Source organism: Phoca vitulina, unplaced genomic scaffold, assembly GCF_004348235.1.
Source record: "Phoca vitulina isolate PV1807 unplaced genomic scaffold, GSC_HSeal_1.0 scaffold6, whole genome shotgun sequence".
NCBI lineage: Eukaryota > Metazoa > Chordata > Mammalia > Carnivora > Phocidae > Phoca > Phoca vitulina.
Window position 1 is genome coordinate 55,564,609 of NW_022589709.1, and position 21,316 is coordinate 55,585,924.

At 42.4% G+C, this 21,316-nt stretch overlaps 1 protein-coding gene and 1 non-coding gene across 4 annotated transcripts in view; one reads left to right on the plus strand and one right to left on the minus strand.

The window, feature by feature from the left end:
• OCLN (occludin) overlaps positions 1–21,316 on the minus strand; it is a 52,324-nt gene that overhangs the window by 2,750 nt on the left and 28,258 nt on the right. For 2 of the 3 annotated variants that reach the window (XM_032404259.1, XM_032404260.1), the window contains exons 5-8: positions 12,068–12,213; positions 4,841–5,053; positions 2,204–2,375; positions 1,138–1,179 (exon numbers count right to left, since the gene is read on the minus strand). In XM_032404259.1, the coding sequence (XP_032260150.1) occupies positions 1,138–1,179; positions 2,204–2,375; positions 4,841–5,053; positions 12,068–12,213 (573 nt within the window). The remainder of the gene's footprint in view (positions 1–1,137; positions 1,180–2,203; positions 2,376–4,840; positions 5,054–12,067; positions 12,214–21,316) is intronic. The other variant, XM_032404262.1, reaches the window with a different exon arrangement.
• On the plus strand, positions 16,980–17,087 carry LOC116632497. Its single transcript, XR_004299435.1, has one exon. It is a non-coding gene; the product is annotated as a U6 spliceosomal RNA (small nuclear RNA).

Consider the following 21,316-nt stretch of genomic DNA (forward strand, 5'->3'; position numbering starts at 1 on the left):
GGCAGGGAGTCTACTTCTCCCTCTGATCCTCCTCCCTCTCATGCTGTCTGTCTCTCATTCTTTCTCTCTCAAATAAATAAATAAAATCTTTAAAAAAAAAAAATTGTTGGGGGTGATGATACAGGCATCTGGCAGTTTCTCTGATCATATAGGCAGCTGATTCTTTTTGCTCAATCATACCTTCTAACCTGAGTTTTACAAAGCATATGCTAATTTCTAGTGGTTTGTAAAGTGACCCAAAACACTTACTGGCCTTTTGCTAACACATCATCTAAAAAATCAGTAAACAGGGGTGCTTGGCCAGCTCAGTTGGTAGAGCATGTGACTCTTGGACTGTGGGTTCAAGCAACATGCTGAGTGAAGAGACAACTTAAAAATAAAATCTTTTTTTTTTTTTTAAGATTTGTTTATTTGAGAGAGAGAAAGAGAGCGCACCAGCAGGGGGAGAGGCAGAGGGGGAAGCAGGTTCCCTGCTGACACAGGGCTCGATCCCAGGACCTAGAGATCATGACCTGAGCCAAAGGCAGACACTTAACCATCTTGACAGAGAGAGAGAGAGGGAAAGAGAGAGACAAGCAGGGTGAGCAACAAGCAGAAGCAGAGGGAGAAGCTGGCTCCCTGTGAGCAAGGAGCCCAACGCGGGACTCAATCCCAGGACCCCGGGATCATGACCTGAGCTGAAGGGAGACACTTAACCGACTGAGCCACCCAGGCACCCCCTCAAAATAAAACCTTTAAAAAAAATCAGTAAAACAAAAACTGGTGATATTGGTTGACTTGGGAAAGAAGAAATGGATAAATGAGGAATTTTACTATATACTATTTTTCTTTACTTTTTTTAATTTTTTAAAATTTTTTAAGAAATCTCTACAACAAGGGGTGCCTGGGTGGCTCAGTTGGTTAAGCATCTGCCTTCGGCTCAGGTCATGATCCCAGAGTCCCAGGATCAAGCCCTGCATTGGGCTCCCTGCTCAGGAGGGAGTCGGCTTCTCCCTTTGACCCTCCCCCCTCCTCTCATGCTCTCTTTCTCTCTCATTCTCTCTCTCAAATAAATAAATAAAATCTTTAAAAAAAAAAAACAAAAACACATAATAGAAAACTTCTTCCTGAAAGAATCTTACAATCTGGGATACTTACTCCCTTAACTTGCTTCAGTCTATTGTACTCATCAGCAGCAGCCTATTAATGAGAAACACAATAGAATATGTTTAGTGGGACATTTTCTCTCTCAAAAATAACATTCTTGATGTTCTATTTTGGAGCTAAAACTGACAACAATGCCAAAAATATAGGAAATTAAAATAATGAAGTTTTTAGGTTCGTACAACTATTACAGTCAGCAAAAGGGCCTGAAGGAAGCCAGTAAAGAGAAATCTAGGACTTATTCCTCACGTTCCATTCACACAGACAGGTAACTATGTTTTGCTGCCTCTCATCTGTCCCCATGCTGGTCCATGTTCCTTGCTGACACCAGAGATCTTCTGTAAAGCATAGCTCTCATCTGGTTACAGCCCATTATGAAACTGGTCTGAGCTCCCTAGTAACTAACTTAAATATATATGTATATGCATATGTATATCTATATGGTAAATATATTTACATATACACACAGTAATATATGTATTTGTGATATATATATTATTAAATATATGTTAACATATTATATATTATACATATATAAAATAATTTGAGCAATAAATTAGTATTGGATTATAACCCGAAGTATAAAATAGATATCCATGAGTTGATACTGTCATAAAACATAAGATAACTTCTTATCAAAGATGGTGTGTGTCTAGGTGCACTTTTGCATGAAGGGGATATTTTAACAACTATTACCTTGGTGACAACCAGGTGATAGAATTTAAGGCAGTTTATTTTTCTGTACCCGATTCTGTAATGTTAGTATTTTACAGAAAGAATGAACTGTGTTTATAAATAGAAAAAGTAATAGTTTGTTTTTTTTTTTTTAAATAGGAAGGGATATATGTACATAGCCTATTGTTTTGTACTTCTTAACTATACTAGTACACTCTTCAATTTGGAAAGACTTTCATCCAAGACTGGATTTCAGTTATTTTTCAATGAAATCAATTTGAGAATTGCTAGCAAAATCTGAATCAGCATTAACAGAAAGGATACTAGATCTTCATAGATTAGAATAACATCATATATAATATATAATTATCAGGTTTGAACTTACCATGTACTCTTCACTTTCTTCTCTATAGTCATCCAATTCTTTATCCAGACGAGAGAGTTCTTTATTGACCTCATCAAGTTCTGCTTGTAAGCTCTTGTATTCCTGCAGGCCAGTGTCAAAATTTCTCTTGTAGAGTTGTCTTTGTTGATCTGAAGTGATAGGTGGATATTCCCTAAAAATTGAGAAAATGACTACTTATGACTCTAACAGACATAAAATCCAGTGTTTCTTCATCAAAGATAATGAAGCTGGTGGGATGTGAAGAATGACAATCTCCTGTTTTCTTTTGTTGCTTATGGAAAGAGGAAGGTGGGATGCAAATAAGTTCTCTTAAGAAGATTATACGTTACGGGTGCCTGGGGCATCCGACTCCTGATTTTGGCTTAGGTCATGATCTTGGGGTCATGAGATCTAGCCTCTTCAGGCTCCAGGCTCAACATGGCGGCTGCTTAAGATTCTCTCCCGTTCCCTCTGCCCCGCCCCACTGCTCGCACTCTCTCTCTCTCTCTCTCTCAAAAAAAAAAGAATGATTATACATTATACATCACTGCTTATGCTTTTAAAAATACTATGCGGGGGGGCGGGGCGGGCAGTGCCTGGGTGGCTCAGTCAGTTGAGTGGCTGACTCTTGGTTTCTGCTCAGGTCATGACCTCAGGGTCCTGGGATCAAGCCCTGCGTCAGCTCCATGCTCCGTGGGGAGTCAGCTTGAGATTCCCACTCTCGCTCTCACTCTACCCCTCCCCGAGGTCGTGCATGCCCTGTGTCTCTCTCAAATACATACAGCTTTAAAAATAAAATACTATGCTTATATAATTTTTAGAAATAAAATTAAAAATCATTTATGAAATTTAAGGTTCAAGTCATACGAACTCATTTATTCTAAATATACACCACCACATGATAATAGAATATTTATGTTTAAAGTCTTAGAACTGGAATTCTGGAACACAGTATGTTGTCATCGTTACAGCGGCAGAGCGGCTGACCGGCAGCTGGTTGTTTACTGCTACCAACTACAGTTTTTAGATTGTTTTTTCAACTGATTGATCTTGTTTTCCTAAGCAGAAATAGCTTAAGTCCTTTGATTATAAAAGTAGACTTTAATGTACATGTACAAAAATACATGCTCATCGCACAAATAATGTGGCAATGCACTAAACTGAAAATAACCCTGAAATTCTGTATCACTTGTATCTCTCAATATACTAGCTATTCTTTACATATCACCGTGATGCTATTAACTAATGATCCACTGAGGAAATACTCCGAACTGTTTCACAGAACTAAGGAACTTCACAGCAAATGGAATTTCAATTTTTATATCTAAATTGGCCTAACATCTTCATTTTTACAAAAGGGAGAAATTAAATGATTTGCTCGAAAGAAGTAAGAATTCAGGTTTCTTAAAAGTTTTCATTTAAATCTTCCATGATTCAAGTTAAAAAGGTATTTTTTTTTTTAAAGATTTTTTATTTATTTTTTAACAGAGAGAGAGACAGCAAGAGAGGGAACACAAGCAGGGAGAGTGGGAGAGGGAGAAGCAGGCTTCCCGCTGAGCAGGGAGCCCCATGTGGGACTCGATCCCAGGACCCTGGGATCATGACCTGAGCTGAAGGCAGACACTCAACGACTGAGCCACCCAGGCGCCCCTAAAAAAGTATTTTATAGCTAGATGGCTGAACTTGGCCAAGAACTTCTTTTTCTGAAGATTTGTTTATTTGAGAGAGAGAGAGCAAGTAAGCGTGTGGGGGAGGGAGAAAGGGAGAGAATCTCAAAGCAGACTCCCCACTGAGTGGGGAGCCCCACATGTGGCTCGATCTCATGACCTGAGCCAAAACCAAGAGTTGGAGGTTTAACCTACTGAGCTACTCAGGCATCCCTGGCCAAGAACTCCTGTGGAGAGAGGGGAAGGTGAGGTATGAGAATCCCCAGTGAGATTTCAAACTATACTATACCACTCATCACCTCCTTACCCCCTGAGAAGCAATGTTTTGATGAACCACCATTCACACCACAAATGTTTCTGATTTGTGTCCCATTTCTCAGAATACCTGGGCATCAAAGGGCTACACATCACACATGAGTACAGTTGCTAATGATGAACTGTAACTCAACCACCAACACCCAGGAACTTAACCACAACCTTGGCCAGAACACTGAATTGTTAACTTAATTGTTTATATAACTGTTTGCCAAAGTCCTCTGGATTAAACTTTTAAAAGAATCTCTGGTCTTATCATGAAACCTTAAAAGTGAATGCCAAAGAAAGCCATAGCACTGGTGTGGGAATTCTATAATCAGTAACCGGAGTTCCTCTATACTGACGTTTTATTTGTTTGGAAGACCGTTCTTGGGTGACTACTGGTGCAAGAGCACTGGTGAAGTTCATCGGTCACCCTGTGGAAGATGCTCAACATGTTTTTAGGACACAGTCACAGCCAAGCATATCCCCTCCCCGTCCATCTTTATTACCAAAGAGTACTCAGGGGAAAAAAACCTAACAAAAAAATATCTCCAGTCCTGGTTGTCAAAGAATGAAACCGCGCCACCCCGCCCCAGCAGAGCAGTCAAGCAGTCCCCAGGCCGGCCGGCCCAGGCTAGCAATCAGATCCCGTGCATACGAGGCCCCCCACTACCTGATCCAGTCATCCTCCAGCTCGTCGCACGACTCGCCACCAGTTGTGTAGTCTGTCTCGTAGTGGTCCTGCTCCCGCTTGGCCTTGCCCGCCCTGCCTCTCGTGGGGGCCTTTCTGGAAGGCGTCTCGAAGTTCCTGCCACTGCTGTAGTGAGGCTGCCTGAGGTCAGCCGCAGCTGAGGTCACCGGCAGCTCCTGCACCACTTCGGGCACCCTGACAAAAGAGCAGTCAGCGTTCGGGGATCGCGAGGCCAGGAGCGCCCTGTCAGCACAGAGGGCAGCAACAGCTCGCACGAAGAGACCTCCGACCTACGTGCGTTCACGCAAGCAGTTCACCTACTCGACACGAGGCAGATCCCCAGGCCCCTGCGTGCAGGTGAGCACCAGCTCAGACCCTCCGGAACACACCAAGTGGCTGTAAGGTTCCGATGTAAGGGGAGCCCGTTTGTAAGACCTTCTAAGTGAGACGGACCTAAGACTGCACTTTGGGAAGCCCAGGCTGATCTGGAAGAGGTGTTCACCGGACCTGTGCCAGGGACTTACTCCACAAAAGGCCATCAGGAAAATAACAACTCAGGATTCTTTTCTACAGGTTCTTCCAGTTTCATGGAATGCGGAGTGCTGAAGAGAAATGCATGTATCTGTCTACCATCGGAAGCGGACTCTCAGAGGTAAGCATTTTTAATACTAATTTTAGACTCCTATGCATCAATTTTCTTTTCAAGATACAATCTTGGAAAACTAAAATACTCAAAATTTAAACAACTGCTATGTGAATCCTATAGCCATGTAGACTGAACGGCATGGAAGGACTACCGTTAGACTTATTTTCCTAATGCAATAATTTAATATTGCATCAGATCTTTAACTGCATATGTTTCTGCCACAAGCATGAAAATGAAGCCAAACGTGGAATAAAATAGCAAGAGCTGTGGCAACTGTTAAGTACTTGTGAGTAACAGCGATGCAGAACTAAACTCTCCCTAGTAGCAGAGCTAACGGGCAAGAAGAGCACTGAAAGGAAGACAAAGAACACGCCAGGGACTTTCTCACCTCAGCCTTGCTATTCAAATCAACTATTAAAAATGTCTGAAGTTTTTGTTTTCTCATTGCTTTCAATTTACAGAAACTATAATCTTGAGCTATGTCTATGTCTTGACCTATGTCTATTTTCTAGGTGATCCAGAACTGCTTGCTTCTCATTGTTGTCCAAGTCTTCAGATTTCTATCACACTTACTAATGTCTTATAGAAGCCTAAAGCTTTGGGATGTGTGTGCATAGTTGGCGGTGGTAAGTGGGATTCATGCCTTCTTTCTGAATGTATTCAGGTTACCGTGGCTTTGTGTGCTGTTATTTCTACATCTAAAGGAGGGAAAATGTGACTTTCTCCATGAGTCAATGAGTAACAAGTTCCTAGACACTCTGCCAAAATTGCCAGGTATTCTGCTTCTCGCTTTGGGAATGCAGTAGGTGTATTTGAGGGAATAGGAGCTATTGAAGAAGGAAGCTAAACAGCAAAAGAAATTAGAAAAAAAAACAAAACCTAAAACATTAAAAACAGGCCTCCTCCCATAATTATATTAGATACTGATATTATAAATCTTCACTTGGTCAGGCTCCCTGCTCAGCAGGGAGCCTGCTTCTCCCTCTCCCTCTGCCCCTTCCCCCTGCTTGTGCTCTCTCTCCCTCTCTCTCATAAATAAATAAATAAAATCTTAAAAAAAAATAAATCTTTACTTTGGAAGTTTTCCACTTCCCACTCTACTACATACTTTGAAACACTAAGGGTAACATACTCAATACAGCATAAAACCTAAACACAAAATGCTCCATGTGTATATAAATTTAAGACTTAGGGAATATGTGTACTGTCAATAATCTTTGAACCTACTTTTAGATACAAATTCCATTAAGTCATAATCTGCATGACCCTGAAGAGGCAACCAGCTGTATGCTTTCCCTGGTTCCAACTCAGTCTTCAGGTCCCGAAGTTCACCCTTGTGTATTCTTTCTTTTCTATTCATGTTTTCTTTACACACCCTCCCTTACATGCCTTTGGTGCTCCTACCTCCCCCCAACTCTCAGTGTAGCTACTGTGCCTATCTTCTGCCCCTGGTAGATCGCCACCTCCATGAGAACAAGGACTTGGTATTCCCAGGGCACCTAGCCAACTACTGTGTACATGGCAGGTGTTCAAGAGAATTCCTGAATTGAAAACATTCACCCTCTTTTCTGATGACATCCAGTATCCATGAGGGAAAAGAAACAAGGCATGATCAACATCAGTGTCCTGATTATCAGAACAATGTCTATTATGTACATGGTATTTTATTTTTTTATTTTTAATTTTTTTTCCAAAGAATTTATTTATTTATTTGAGAGACAGAGGGGACAGAGAAGGAGAGGGAGAAGCAGGCTCCCCACGAAGCAGAGAGCCCGATGCAGGACTCGATCCCTAGACCCTGAGATCATGACCTGAGCCAAAGTCAGATGCTTAACCGACTGAGCCACCCAGGCGCCCCTACATGGTATTTCAGAACTGTCACTATTATTGGGGGGCATATCTAAGCCTTGTCAGTCAGAGAACCCTATCTCCCTAGCCTTAGGAATGACAATGATCCAAAAAGGGCCAATCAGGAATCTTTCAATATATTTTATATGTCAGCTTTGGGAAAGAACATTCCATTTTCCAAATCCTGTGCTGGAAGGTCAATGCAGCCGGAAAATGTGGAGGGCCATCCTGCTTTCACAGAAGCTGTACTGACAATAGAGCCCACATAGCAACGGGAGTCCTAGTATCTTTCTTCTGAGTTCCTGGCTCATGCCATTCCTGAAGTGAGACCATCCCTTGGTCTAATGCGGACCAGTGAATTCCTACAACTCGTATATAGTCCTTTTTTTATTTTTTAACAGTGGTTTATTAAAACACGGGGACAGGACCGGTGGGCAGAAAGAGCTGCTGCCAACTCGTATATAGTCGTAACAGATTATCCTACTAGCCTCTTTACTGCTACCATACAAAGGTTCATTGGCACTCTAGGGTGTCGGCCTGCCTGGAAAGCTCTGTGACATGTCAACATTCATCTTTCTTGACTTATAAAGATGAATTCACCCTGGATTTGGACAAGATAGAACGGAATGTACCTAATAGGGGGTATCTCCTAAATTTAATTAGAAAAGGTGGAGAAGCAACCATTTTCAATTAAATTCTGCTATCTCCTAACCCAGTATGAATTCTAATTGCCTTGAAATTCTAAGATATAGGACATTATGATGAGCACAAAGTGACAGATGCAACTGTAATTACCATATAACTCCACTTTATAAGAGAACTTCAATAATAAACTCAACTAATAAGTAGTTATAGGCATCAAAATTGTGGATGGGGGGATGGGGATATCAATGAAGAAAGGGCACACGAGGACCTTTTGGAGTGCTTGATGTGTCTCTCGGCTGCTGTGGTGGTAGTTACCTCAGTGTTCACACGTGTGAAAAATCATCAAACTGTATGCTCAAGATTAGGACTCTATTGAATGTGTGTTATGCTTTGGGGACGAAAAATCTTAAGTGTTGAGGTACCTCATCCTTACGATGGATCTCAGACACAATGTTCCCGTTCTAATTCCTTGTCTGTTGACTATGATAGCAAGGAGAGGCGCTTGTGGGCTACTAAGCACCTTCATGAAAGCCTGAGGAGAGACAGCCTGTGACTTAATGTGCATCTCTACCCCATCCAAGTGAATGTGCTCTGAATCTTCCAGGGCACACAGTACCCTGCCATGGGCAACACCTGGAAATTTCTATTATTCCCCAGAGGCTGCAAGTTCCTTCCAGCATTAGTGCATACAAATCAGGAGATAATGCCCCATCACATCCCTTAGTACCATCCCCCTCCTCCCCTTCTTCTGGATTTTGAAACTAAGCATCACATTTTCATTTCCCAGACCTTCAAAAAAGTTCTAGGGTTTAGGCTGGGAATATAAATTGGTACACCCCCTAGGGACTACAATTTGAGTATAAATATCAAAATGAAATAGGAAATTTCTTTCAGCTCAGCACTCCTGCTTTTAGTATTTTTCCTCTAGCTTACAAGTTTATACACTGCAGAGATCTGTAATAACAAAACATTGGGGAAAAGTGTGCATCAATATGGGATTAACAAATTATAGTATATCCATCTGGTGGAGTATTATGCAGCTATAAAAGATATCAGTAAACTCTTTGTATACCGATACGCACAATCTCCAAGACATATGCTAATAATGCATTTAATATGCTAGTATTTTTAAAAAGATTTATTTTTATTTATTTGAGAGAGAGAGAGGAGAGCGAGGGAGCACGAGTGGGGGGCAGAGGGAGAGGGAGAAGCAGGCTCCCCGCTGAGCACGGAGCCCAACACGGGGCTTGATCCTAGTACCCCAAGATCATGACCTGAGCCAAAGTTAGACACTTAACTGACTGAGCCACCCAGGTGCCCCTTAATATGCTATTCTTTTTGTTTGTTTTTTTGTTTTTTTTGTTTGTTTGTTTTTTTATTATTCATGAAAGTCAGAGAGAAAGAGAGAGAGAGGCAGAGGCAGAGGGAGAAGCAGGCTCCCCACCTAGCAGGTAGCCTGATGCGGGACTCGATCCCAAGACCCTGGGATCATGACCTGAGCCGAAGGTAGACGCTTAACCGTCTGAGCCACCCAGGTGCCCCTTCTTTTTTAAAGATTTTATTTATTTATTTGGTAGTGAGAGAATGATCTGACAGAGAGCGAGCACATGAGAGGGGGGAGGGTCAGAGGGAGAAGCAGACTCCACCCAGGGACTCCAGGATCATGACCTGAGCCGAAGGCAGCCGTTTAAGCCACTGAGCCACCCAGGCACCCTGCTATTTTTTTTAAAGGAAGATATAACTAATGTACATTTTGGCCGGCATATTTATTTAAAAATAATTTCTGGAAGGTTATATAAGACAAATTGGTGGGGTGCCTGGGTGGCTCAGTTGGTTAAGTGTCTGACTCTTGATCTCAGCTCAGGTTTTGATCTCAGGGTTGTGAATTCAAGCCCCGCACCTGGCTCCACGCTGGGCGTGAAGCCTACTTAAAAAAAAAAAAGAAAAAAAAGAAAGTGGTAACACTAGCTGCCTCTAGGAATAGGAACTAGGTAGCTGGGGACAAAAGCTATCACTCTGTCCCTTTTAAATTTTACATTACAAATGTACTGGCTTACTCAAGAATAACTAAGATTTTTAAATTGTTCCAAATGATTTTGTGAAAATATCTTGGTTTTCATGAAAAGAGACAGCATGTGGAATGCCATGTGACCATTCAGGCTTTATAATTAATTCAGAGGCACAGCTGGTCACAAGATGCATTATAAATACTTACTATGTATGCACGGAAGTCATGCAAATCATAGCTTTAAGACTGTGTCTCTACTTTGTACACCTCTGCCCCTAACAGCCTCAAGTGCTTTGGATTTTTGTCAAAATCCAAACAGAAGGAGAACAGAGAAAACACTCTTCCTCCAAATCATTCACAACTGAAACCAACAACAAAGTCAATTCTGAAGACCAAAACAAAATATATATTGAGGGTAAGGCAAACTGCCATCTGTTTCCAAATTCCATCCCAGGGTAATAATAAAATCTATTGTCTCAAACTGATTCCATGATTAGCTTAGCTGCTGGTGTCATCTTAAGGGGTTCCAGGTGCCCAAACTACTCAGGAGGGATTTCTATCTAAATTGGACCACTAAGGGACGCCTGGGTGGCTCAGATGGTTAAGCATCTGCCTTCGGCTCAGGTCATGATCCCAGAGTCCTGGGATGGAGCCCCACATCGGGCTCTGTGCTCAGCAGGGAGCCTGCTTCTCCCTCTCCCTCTGCCTGCCTGTCTGTCTACTTGTGATCTCTGTCAAATAAATAAATAAAATCTTTAAAAAAATAAATAAATAAATTGGACCACTAAATGGGAGGGGTGGGGGGTGAAGGAGGAAGTTGGAGATAAAACTTTGAAGCAACACAAAGTTTTCCAGCAGATACACCTTTAACTTAAAACAATCAAAGTAGTTAAAGGGAATGTTTATTTTTTATTATTTAGTCTACAAAGGAATTTGGAGTTCTAGAATTATACATAACAAGAGAGGGTGGCTGCCTGGCTCAGTCGCTGGAACATGCAACTCTTGATCTCAAAGGTTTTGAGCTTCAGCCCCAAGGTGTGTGTAGAGATTACTTAAAAACAGAATCTTAAAAAAAAAAAAAAAAAAAAAGAAGAAGGGGCACCTGAGTGGCTCAGTTGTTAAGCATCTGCCTTTGGCTCAGGTCATGATCTCAGGGTCCTGGGATCGAGCCCCACATCAGACTCTCTGCTCAGTGGGAAGCCTGCTTCTCCCTCTCCCAGTCCCCCTGCTTGTGTTCCTGCTCTCGCTATCTCTCTGTCAAATAAATAAATAAAATCTTTAAAAAATAAAAATAAAAAAAAAAGAAGAGTAATTTATCATCCTTAGGCAAAAATTATATCCAGTCCATAACAGTATTTCTAATACCCTTCCCTCACTAGTCATTAGGTTGAATTAGAAATAGCCTTTAGGGTAAATTAAAACCATAATGGGGATACCATTTCAATAACCATAATGGCACCTACTCTAGGCCAGAAGCTCACTGTGAGGTTATTTACACTACTTGTAAATATACACATACAGGCTTTATCAGTTTCACAGCCATCCCCCAGCAACATGAAGGGTCTCCCACAGCAAGTGAGATCGCAGAATTCCTGATTTCAAACAAAGTCTTCTCAGTCAATAAAAATGTATGTGGCTAGGGAGTGGATCAACCAGCAATCATCCCCTTCCATTAATGAAATCTAGCAGTTATAGGCAAGGAGAGACAGCCCTGCTTTGTATCAGTAACATCCTTCACTCTTACCTCAACTTCAAAACCAGCAACAGGGAAGAGAACCACTTTTTTAGAGCCAAAAATATCAATTTACCCTTTCTCCATTAAACCAGCAAGAGAAAAAAAGCACTTTCAGCTTAGAAGGGGGAAAAGATCCTACCAGCTCACAGTCCCACCCTTCTCCTCTTCCAAGCCTCCATCAACAATGCAAAAGATCAGTCTCTAGCTTTGGGAAACTGTTAAATTTATTTATTTTAAAGCAAATGGTACAACAGGAACTGATTTTCAACATACGCAAATGTTCATTTTTAAGACTCATTCTATCTGAAGGAGGAAGATGCTACTTACGGTGTTGACTTATAGGAAGACTCTGGATACGACCGCTTGTCATTCACTTTACCATTGGAAGAGTAGGCCATGGGACTGTCCACTCTCTCCACATAGTCAGAAGGTGGGGAAGGCATGTCTTGTGTGCCTGCAGACACGTTTTTAACCTAAAGAAAAAGCCCCAAGGAGACACAGTTATTACTGAGCCTGTAATTTAAAGGGGAAAGAAATGGAAGAAAAATATCACATATAAAATTACCTAATACTTACTGGGCTCATTAAATATTTTTAACCTGCCTTGTTATTGTTAGTGTTAACAATCAAATCAGTATTCCTACCAACACACAAATGATACCGTTGTTAATTTAACAAGTCCAGAATTACAAAGAAGGGGAAAAAAAATCCCAATTACCTGACTCTCATCCTGATGTGACCAGGCAGAATGATTATCCATTGCTCTATCCCATATACAAGGACTAATCTCATTTCATCTAGGCTGGGTCTGGGTTCGGGCAAGAATTTTCATTTCTCTCTCTTTTTTTTTTTTAAGATTTTATTTATTTGACAGAGAAAGAGAGCAAGAGAGAGAACAAGCAGGGGGAGTGGCAGGCAGAGGGAGAGGGAGAAGCAGGCTTCCCGTGGAGCAGGGAGCCCGATGCGGGGCTCGATCCCAGGACCCTGGGATCATGACCTAAGCCAAAGGCAGATGCTTAACGACTGAGCCACCCAGGCGCCCCCCCCCTTTCTTTTTAAGATTTTATTTATTTGACAGAGAGCACGAGACAGCACAAAGAGAGGGAGTGGCAGAGAGACAGGGAGAGGGAGAAACAGGGTCCCCACTGAGTAGGGAGGTTGACATGGGGCTCAATCCCAGGATCCTGGAATCACGACCTGAGCCGAAGGAAGATGCTTAACCAACTGAGTCACCCAGGTGCCCCAAGAATTTTCATTTCTAACAAGTTCTAAGGTAATACTTATGCTGCTGTCTGGGCACCACACTTGGAAAACAACTAATCTAGGACAAAAGACACTGGTTCCTCTTAACCCATCCACACTAAATATGGAATGTTAAAACCACAGAAGAAATTAAGAAGCTCAAACTAACTTCTGCTATAGTTCTTTAATAAGAGATTTGTTCATTCTCCCTTAACATACATTCTCAATGGCTCTGTTCTTAACACATGAACTCAGTATCAGAAAAAAACAAATAATCTCATTTAAAATGGGCAGAGGACCTGATAGACATTTTTCCAAAGAAGACAAACAGATGGCCAACAGACACATGAAACCATAAAAAACTGATGAAAGAAACTGAAGATGACACACAAATGGAAGGATGTTTCATGCTCATGGCCTGGAAGAACCAGTATTGTTAATGTCCATACTACCCAAAGCAATCTACAGATGTAATGCAATCCCTATCAAAATATCAACAGAACTGTTCACAGAACTAGAATAATACTGAAATTTGTATGAAGGCACAGACTCCAAATAGCCAAAACAATCTTGAGAAAGAACAAAACTGGAGGTATCACAACCCCAGATTGCAAGATACACTAAAAAGCTCAAGTATTCAAAACAGTATGGCACTGGCACAAAAATTAGGCACATAGATCAATGGAACCGAATAGAGCGCGCAGAAATAAACCCACACTTAACACGGTCAATCTACAACAAAGGAGGCAAGAATATACAACCGGGAAAAGACAATCTCTTCAACAAATGGGGCTGGAAAAACTGGACAGCAATATGCCAAAGAATGAAACTGGATCACTTTCTTACACCATACACAAAAATAAACTCAAAACGGCCTAAAGACCTAACTGTGAGACCTGAAACCATAGAACGCCTAGAAGAAAACACAGGCAATAATGTCTTTGGCATCAGCTGTAGAAACGTTTTTCTAGTTATGTCTCCTGAGGCAAGGCAAACAAAAGCAAAAATAAACTACTGGGACTACCCCAAAATAAAAAACTTTTGCATAGCAAAGGAAACAATCAACAAAACAAAAAGGCAACAAACTGAATGGGAGAAGATATCTGCAAATGATACATCCAGTAAGGGATTAATATCCAAAAATACATGAACTCAGCATCAATGAAAACCAAATAATCTGATTAAAACGGGCAGAGGGGGGGCACCTGGGTGGCTCAGTCGTTAAGCGTCTGCCTTCAGCTCAGGTCATGATCCCAAGGTCCTGGGATCGAGCCCCACATCGGGCTGCTTGCTTATTGGGGAGCCTGCTTCTCCCTCTCCCACTCCCCTTGCTTGTGTTCCCTCTCTCACTGTGTCTCTGTCAAATAAATAAAATCTTTAAAAAAAAATAAAAATAAAAAATAAAATGGGCAGAGGACCTGATAGACTTTTTCTCCCAAGAAGACAAACAGATGGCCGACAGACACATGAAAAGTGCTCAACATCACTCATCATCAGGGAAATGCAAATCAAAACCACAATGAGGTATCACCTTACACCTGCCAGAATGGCAAAAACGAAAAAGAAATAATAAAAAGACAAAATAACAACAATAACAACAACAAAAAAAAACCCCAAAAGACAAGAAATTGGTAAAGATGTGGGGAAAAAGGAACCCTCAGGCACGATTGGATAGAATGCAAACTGGTGCAGCCACTGTGGAAAACAGTATGGAGGTTCCTCAAAAAATTAAAAACAGGCCATATGATCCAGTCATTCCTCTACTGGCTATTCGCTCAAAGAAAACAAGAACACTAATTCGAAAACATATATGCATCCCTATGTTTATTGCAGCATTATTTACAATAGCCAAGATATGGAAGCAACCCAAGTGTCCAATGACAGATGAATGGGTAAAGAAGATGTGATATATACGGAATAATATTACTCAGCCACAAAAAAGAATGAGATCTGGCCATGTGCAACAACATGAATGGACCTAGAAGGCATTATGCTAGTCATATAAGTCTATCTGAGTCAAGTAAGTCAGAGAAAGACAAATACCATATGATTTCACTCATATATGGAATTTAAGAAATAAAACAAATGAATAAAGGACAAAGAAGACAAACCAGACTCTTAAATACAGAGAACAAGCTTGTTTGTGGTTGCTCAAGGGGACGTGGATGGGGGGATAGGTAAAATAAAGGGGATTAAGAAGTGCAAACTTCCAGTTATAAAACAAGTCACAAAAATGAAAAGTTCAGCAAAGAAAATATAGTCAATAAGATTGTAATAATGTTGTTTGATGACAAACGGTGACTATACTTGTCATATGAGTAATGAGTAATGTACAGACTTGTGGAATCATTATGTCATACGCCTGAAACTAATATAACATTGTATGTTAATTATACTACAACTAAAAAAAATGAGTGGCAGGGTCACTGGGGAAACTACTTTGTAAAGTTCTTTTTACAGTCCAAAAAGGTGACAAGATATCATATTTAGCACAGTACTTTGATGAGCATAGTAAAAACTCAGAAGATGCTGGATTCTGAAATTAAAGCCAGCAGATCTAAACAAAGAATTTTTGTAAGTATTTGAAGGTGAAAGCAGACTCTTAATTGGATTATTTTGCTATTACTTACAATTAGGTTCAGCATCAATACAGTGTATTTCCCTGCAACACACACACTTTACGCCTTGTTTTCCATTAAGCATAGCATTAATACATGATCTACTCCTTTCCTATGATTGCAGTAACACATACCAAGATATTTATTTACCCACCATTTGAAGTACATAAGGTATTCTTGATTGTTTTAATAGTCCCTCAAGCCAGAAAGGAATGGGATCATTTCCTTCTGAAAGTGGAGTTTAGCTGCAACTGGGAAACCAGTGGGTGGGTTGCAAGGGAGTGTGCTTGGATGTCCCTACAGCTGGGACGCGGAGGGGTGGGAACCATTCTTGGCTCCCACTGGATTCCCTAGGACCTGACACCACTGCCGAGCTTCACAGGCAAATGCTCTGCCAAGTCAAAGGTCTATTCTTATTCTGGACACTTCATCAGAATTTAAAAAGACTTCCTTTTCTTAAAGACCCATTTAACACTTTTCCACATTTTTCCTCTTCACAACTTGAACAGAGGATGCAAAGCTCTACTGTTCTGGCAAACCCAAAATCAAAACCTTACAAAAAAGGCACCTGGCTGTCCTTGCAGACTCTTAACTGCCTGGAAGGGAACGTCCTTCCCCCTTCTTTGCCAGCTAATACTTAGTTAGGCTTCAAGTTTTGGCTCACTACCAAGTAGTGGCCGTGCCAATACCCCTGGAGGCCTTCCACACGTCTCTGCTGAGTGAGGCAGCCACCTGCCCTCCCACCTCGCTCAGCACCTGTTCACACAAACCTCCCACCGGAGCACTTAGGCACCGCCAAACAATCGTTCCCATCCAGAATAATGGCTTGCTCCTGTCACTCTAACTTCAGGGGGCAGAGGACTATTCTTAAAGCTGCCTGCTTACAATGTGCCAAACAATGAAATGACAGATCATTCGGTAGGCACAACCTTACAGGTAAATACTATTATTCCCTTTTTAGAAATGAAGAAGCTATGACTCAGGGAGCTAGACGCCTTTCCAAGCACCTACACTTAGGAAAAGGTATGTGGAATTGAACTATATGGCTCACTCAAAAGCCTCTGCTACGATCCACCACCTCTCCCTGGGCTGTCTCCTACCTCTCCCTGGGCTGTCTCCAGAGCCCAGCACGGTACCAGGCACAAATCAGGAGCCCAGAACTGGCTGCATAAAGGTGACCTCATTTATTACTGCTGTATTTCTATGCTGTGTATATCCAAACATCTTATCAAATGAGCTGCTCTGAGCGGACCTTCAGCTCTTAGAGTCAGCAGAACTGGACTAGCCTGACCCCTAACTTCACCCTCCAGCACAGGGCTCCAGTTTCTTAAACCTTTTTGATGCATATGTACAGAAAATTCCAAGGCACTGCGTGCTTTGTGCTTTGGCAGAACATATACTAAAGATAGAACAATGCAGGGAAGATTAATTATTAACATGGCCCCTGTGCAAGGATGATATGCAAATCTGATGCACTGCAGATTAAAAAAAAAAAAACCCAGCCAGACTCAAAGATGAGTAAGAATCAGGCTTTGTCCTTAAAAGGAGCTTAACAATCTCAAGGCAGAGGCAAAATATGTTTGTAAAACAAGGAGTAAGGTATTTTTTTCCTTCCTATGCTTCACTTTTCCCGAAAGAAGCTAAATTACTACTTTTCTCATAGTACCAGTGCGAAGTGCGTATAAACCTGCTGCGCCCCAGTGGGGACTGACCAGGAGTCCTCAGGCTGCGTTTCCTGGTGTGAGCAAAGGGATTTCTGAGCAGCACTGGTATTACTGACTGGGTCCCCAGCCAGCCCACAAAACTTGATGATGCAGCTCAAATTCTTGACAATAAGCGAACAAAACCCACCATTCTAATAACTGTAGTAAATTCTTAATATTCAACAGCAAATGGTGAACAGTTTTCCTCAAGTAACTTGAGAAAAGCCCTAAGGGATTAGGGTCAAAAAAAAGCAGAGTGAAAACATGAAATAAAAAACTGTCTTTAAGTACTTTTTTTTTTTTAATATTTTATTTATTTATTTGACAGAGAGAGAGAGCACAAACGGGGAGCGGCAGGCAGAGGGAGAGGGAGAAGCAGGCTCCCTGCTGAGCAGGGACACCCCCCCCCCTTGCGGGGCTCGATCCCAGGACCTTGGGTGTAAGTACTAAGGGGAAAGAAAAGTTTGAGGGCCAGTCGTTGCCAGAGTTGCTACTCTGAAGCCCAGTGGAGCCTCGGTGCCAGGCTGGAGGGCTGACCTCGTACTCCCACCCCAGGGCCTTCAGTAGGGAGGAGACCCAAGTAAAGCAGGGGAAGGGGTGGGGAAGGGGGGAAGGACGCTGCAGGCAGCAGAAATCCACACAGCGGGCCCAAGTGGCTTCCCTTAATTGGCTTCTGTTTGAGGAGGTGCTGGTCCTAGTAGCACCCCATCCCACACCCAGTCTTTGTGAAAGGGAAAAACAAGACAGCAGGAGGACGGGGACACCTGGGGGGCTCAATCAGTTACGTGTCTGCCTTCGGCTCAGGTCACGATCCCAGGGTCCTGGGATCGAGTCCCGCGTCGGGCTCCTTGCTCAGCGGGGAGTCTGCTTCTCCCTCTCCCACTCCCCCTGCTTGTGCTCACGTTCGCGCTCTCTGACAAATAAATAAAATCTTTAAAAAGAAAGAAAAAAAGGAGGGACAGACATGCTAAGAGGCTGAGGAGAAAAAGTACCTCTAACCAACTAAAGAATGACTCAGACTCACTCTTGAGACTAACTTCAAAAAGGCAAGTACTCACACCGACCACGTTTAAAGAATACAAATAGTTAATTTAGGGTGATACATAGGAAAGTTTCACTAAGATTCATACTCCCATCAAGAAAGAACTAAAGTGTTTCTGAAATGTCAAAATGAAATACATTCAAATAAAATAATTTCAAAAGATATTCACAAGAGGTAATTATAGTGAGGACAAATTTTTATTCAAAATTTAATTATACTTGGGGCGCCCGCCTTGGGCTCAGGTCATGATCCAGAGTCCTGGGATCAAGCCCCACGTTGGACTCCATACTCAGCAGGGAATCTGCTTCTCCCTCTCCCTCTCTGTCCCTCCCCCTGCTTCTCTCTCTCTCAAATAAATAAATAAAATATTTTTAAAAACCTCAAATTTAGGGGCACCTGGGTGGCTCAGTCAGTTAAGCGTCTGCCTTCGGCACAGTTCATGGTCCCAGGGTCCTGGGATTGAGCCCTGCATCGGGTTCCCTGCTCCGCGGGGGGCCTGCTTCTCCCTCTCCCATCCCCCTGCTTGTGTTCCCGCTCTCGCTGTGTCTCTGTCAAATAAATAAATAAAAATCTTTAAAAAAAAAAAACCCTCAAATTTAATTATATTTACCAGAAGTGTTCTCATTACGCACTTGTGAAAAAATCTTGGTAACAAATAACATCTAACACTCCTTGCAGAGTTAATAAAAACATCCTATATCCCTGTGGGGCACCAAAAAGCAAACAAAAGGAGTGGCTCCAGAGCAGGTGTCCTCCCAATGCCTGTCCTCACTGCCCCTCCTCACCTGGATCCAAAGCATCTCCACTATCATGTGTGCCTATGCTAGGGCTTCTGAGCAGCCTCCCCACCCCGACTTCAAGTCAGGGACTGCACAAAAAGGTTAAGAACGTTTTAGGTCGCTTTGAAAGAAAACCTTCTCTCTCCCAAAACCAAGTGTGGGGAAGAAACTTCTCTCCATGCAAATCAAGGTCATGTGGAATTAGTACAGCCAAAAAAGAGCAATGACAGCCATCCCCCATTTTCTCTTCGCCCCGTCTTCATTCCTAGTTCACACAACACAGGAAAAAATTCGGGCTACACTTGCATCCAAGTGCTGGTAGCAATGTGACAAAAGTCATCTCCCTCTAAGAACGAAAGGGAAAGTAGATTCATCTGTTTGAGTATCGTCACGTGCCTACAAAACCTGACCTTGTTTGTTGCTCACCACTGCCTGGAGGGATGGGATTATCTCCATTTTCAGATGAGGAAATTGAGCCTTTATGGTTAAATTAATCTGCCCAAGGTCACATGGTAGAGGGAGGATTTGAACCCTGATCCACCTGACTCCAAAGACAAACCCTTTCTGGCACAACTAACTGCCACCTAGGTCACTTAAATATGGCTTGAGGTACTCCTATTGTCTAGGTATGGACTATTCCCTGTAACAAAAGGGACCATTCTCATTGCCGTAACTCCTCACCACACCCTAACGGGATGTGACAGGAATCCATTTTGAAGAGTTTTACTTGCCTATTAGACTAATGTTGTCAGAGCCACCTTCTGAGAGAAAATTACTCTGAATTAAACGGGCTTGAAAATTAAAATGAATACGTGCTTTGTCACTAGGTGCCTCTGTTTAGATCAGAGTGTAGGAACACCCCCCTCAAAAGGGAAACAGAAAGGCTTTTCCTGCTTGGTAAGTTAAGTGGAGAAATACATCAGACATCAGAGGGAAGAGCACCATAATCTCAAAGTACCACCTCCAGTTTTCACCACCTGAGGTCCACCTTCCCTGGCACTACAAATTCTCAGAACAGTAAGTGGTCCAACTTGTTTTTCCTGTTTTCTGTTGTTTTATACTCATAGATCCTCCCTCAACAAGAACCTCAAAACTGCCTCAGAAAGTACGGTCAGATGTTTCTCCACCCTTAGTTGGTTGAAAGCAGATGCTCTCCAATGAACTAATCCCACAAATGAAGAGATGGTGGACCAGGCTTGAGCAAATCTAATTAATTTATCTTAATCAGATGGCTCCGAGGATTTAGCAAACACAAGGCCCCCTACCCAAATGCACGTTGCCCACAGGGAATTATTAACATACACCAGTAAAGGGGAATTCTGCAGCTCCCTAAGTTTCAATGAGTTGTTCGAACTTAGGGAGCGGGAGCAGTGTAGAAACCTCATGCTCAGTCTCATTCAAGGTCCCCTTGTTCTAGAAATGGGAGTCCTAGTGCAGACTCGTGTATCTTGTGTCAGCACACCCCCACAGGTATGCCATAAGGCACACACACCTGTCCTCAGAGCCTGTGGTCAGTCACCATCAGGGGATCCAAATCCCCTTTAAGTTTACTACTCTGTACAACAATACCATTTTCTAAGTATGCTGTGGCATGGAAAAGGCCTAGCCTTCCCTCAAAAGCTCTCTGGGGTCACAGTGTTACAGCTGCAGCTTGGTTCTACAGAACAATGGTTCTCAAAGCATGGTCCCCACATGGGTAACATCAACGGTACCTGAGAACTTGTTAGAACCGCACATTCTCATGCGCCATTCCTGAGAATGAGAAACCATGGAGCTGGCCAACAAGCTGTTTTAACTAGCGCTCCACGTGATCCTGATGCTTGCTAAGGTTTGAAAACCGCTGAGCACACACTTCCTCCATGTCACAGACAACTGTCCCACTTAGACCATGGTAACTACAGTTAACATTCATTGCAGTGCTGGAAACATAGGCATCTCTGCTTTCAGACAGCCACAAAGACACCAACTAGCTCGAGCACTTTCTGCCTCCCACCTCACCATTCATCACAACTCCCTTAACTGGCTCTCCACGATGCCCTGGCCTGTGGTGCTGGGACAGACAGGGCTTTCTGTACTCCACGCGGTCGGGTGCTAAGTCAGTAGACGAATAGGGCACTCCTACTTTTGTTCCATTTTGTTCCCTCTGAGGCCACAGATAAAAGCAAAATCTTTCCTGGGGTGAGAACCTAGGA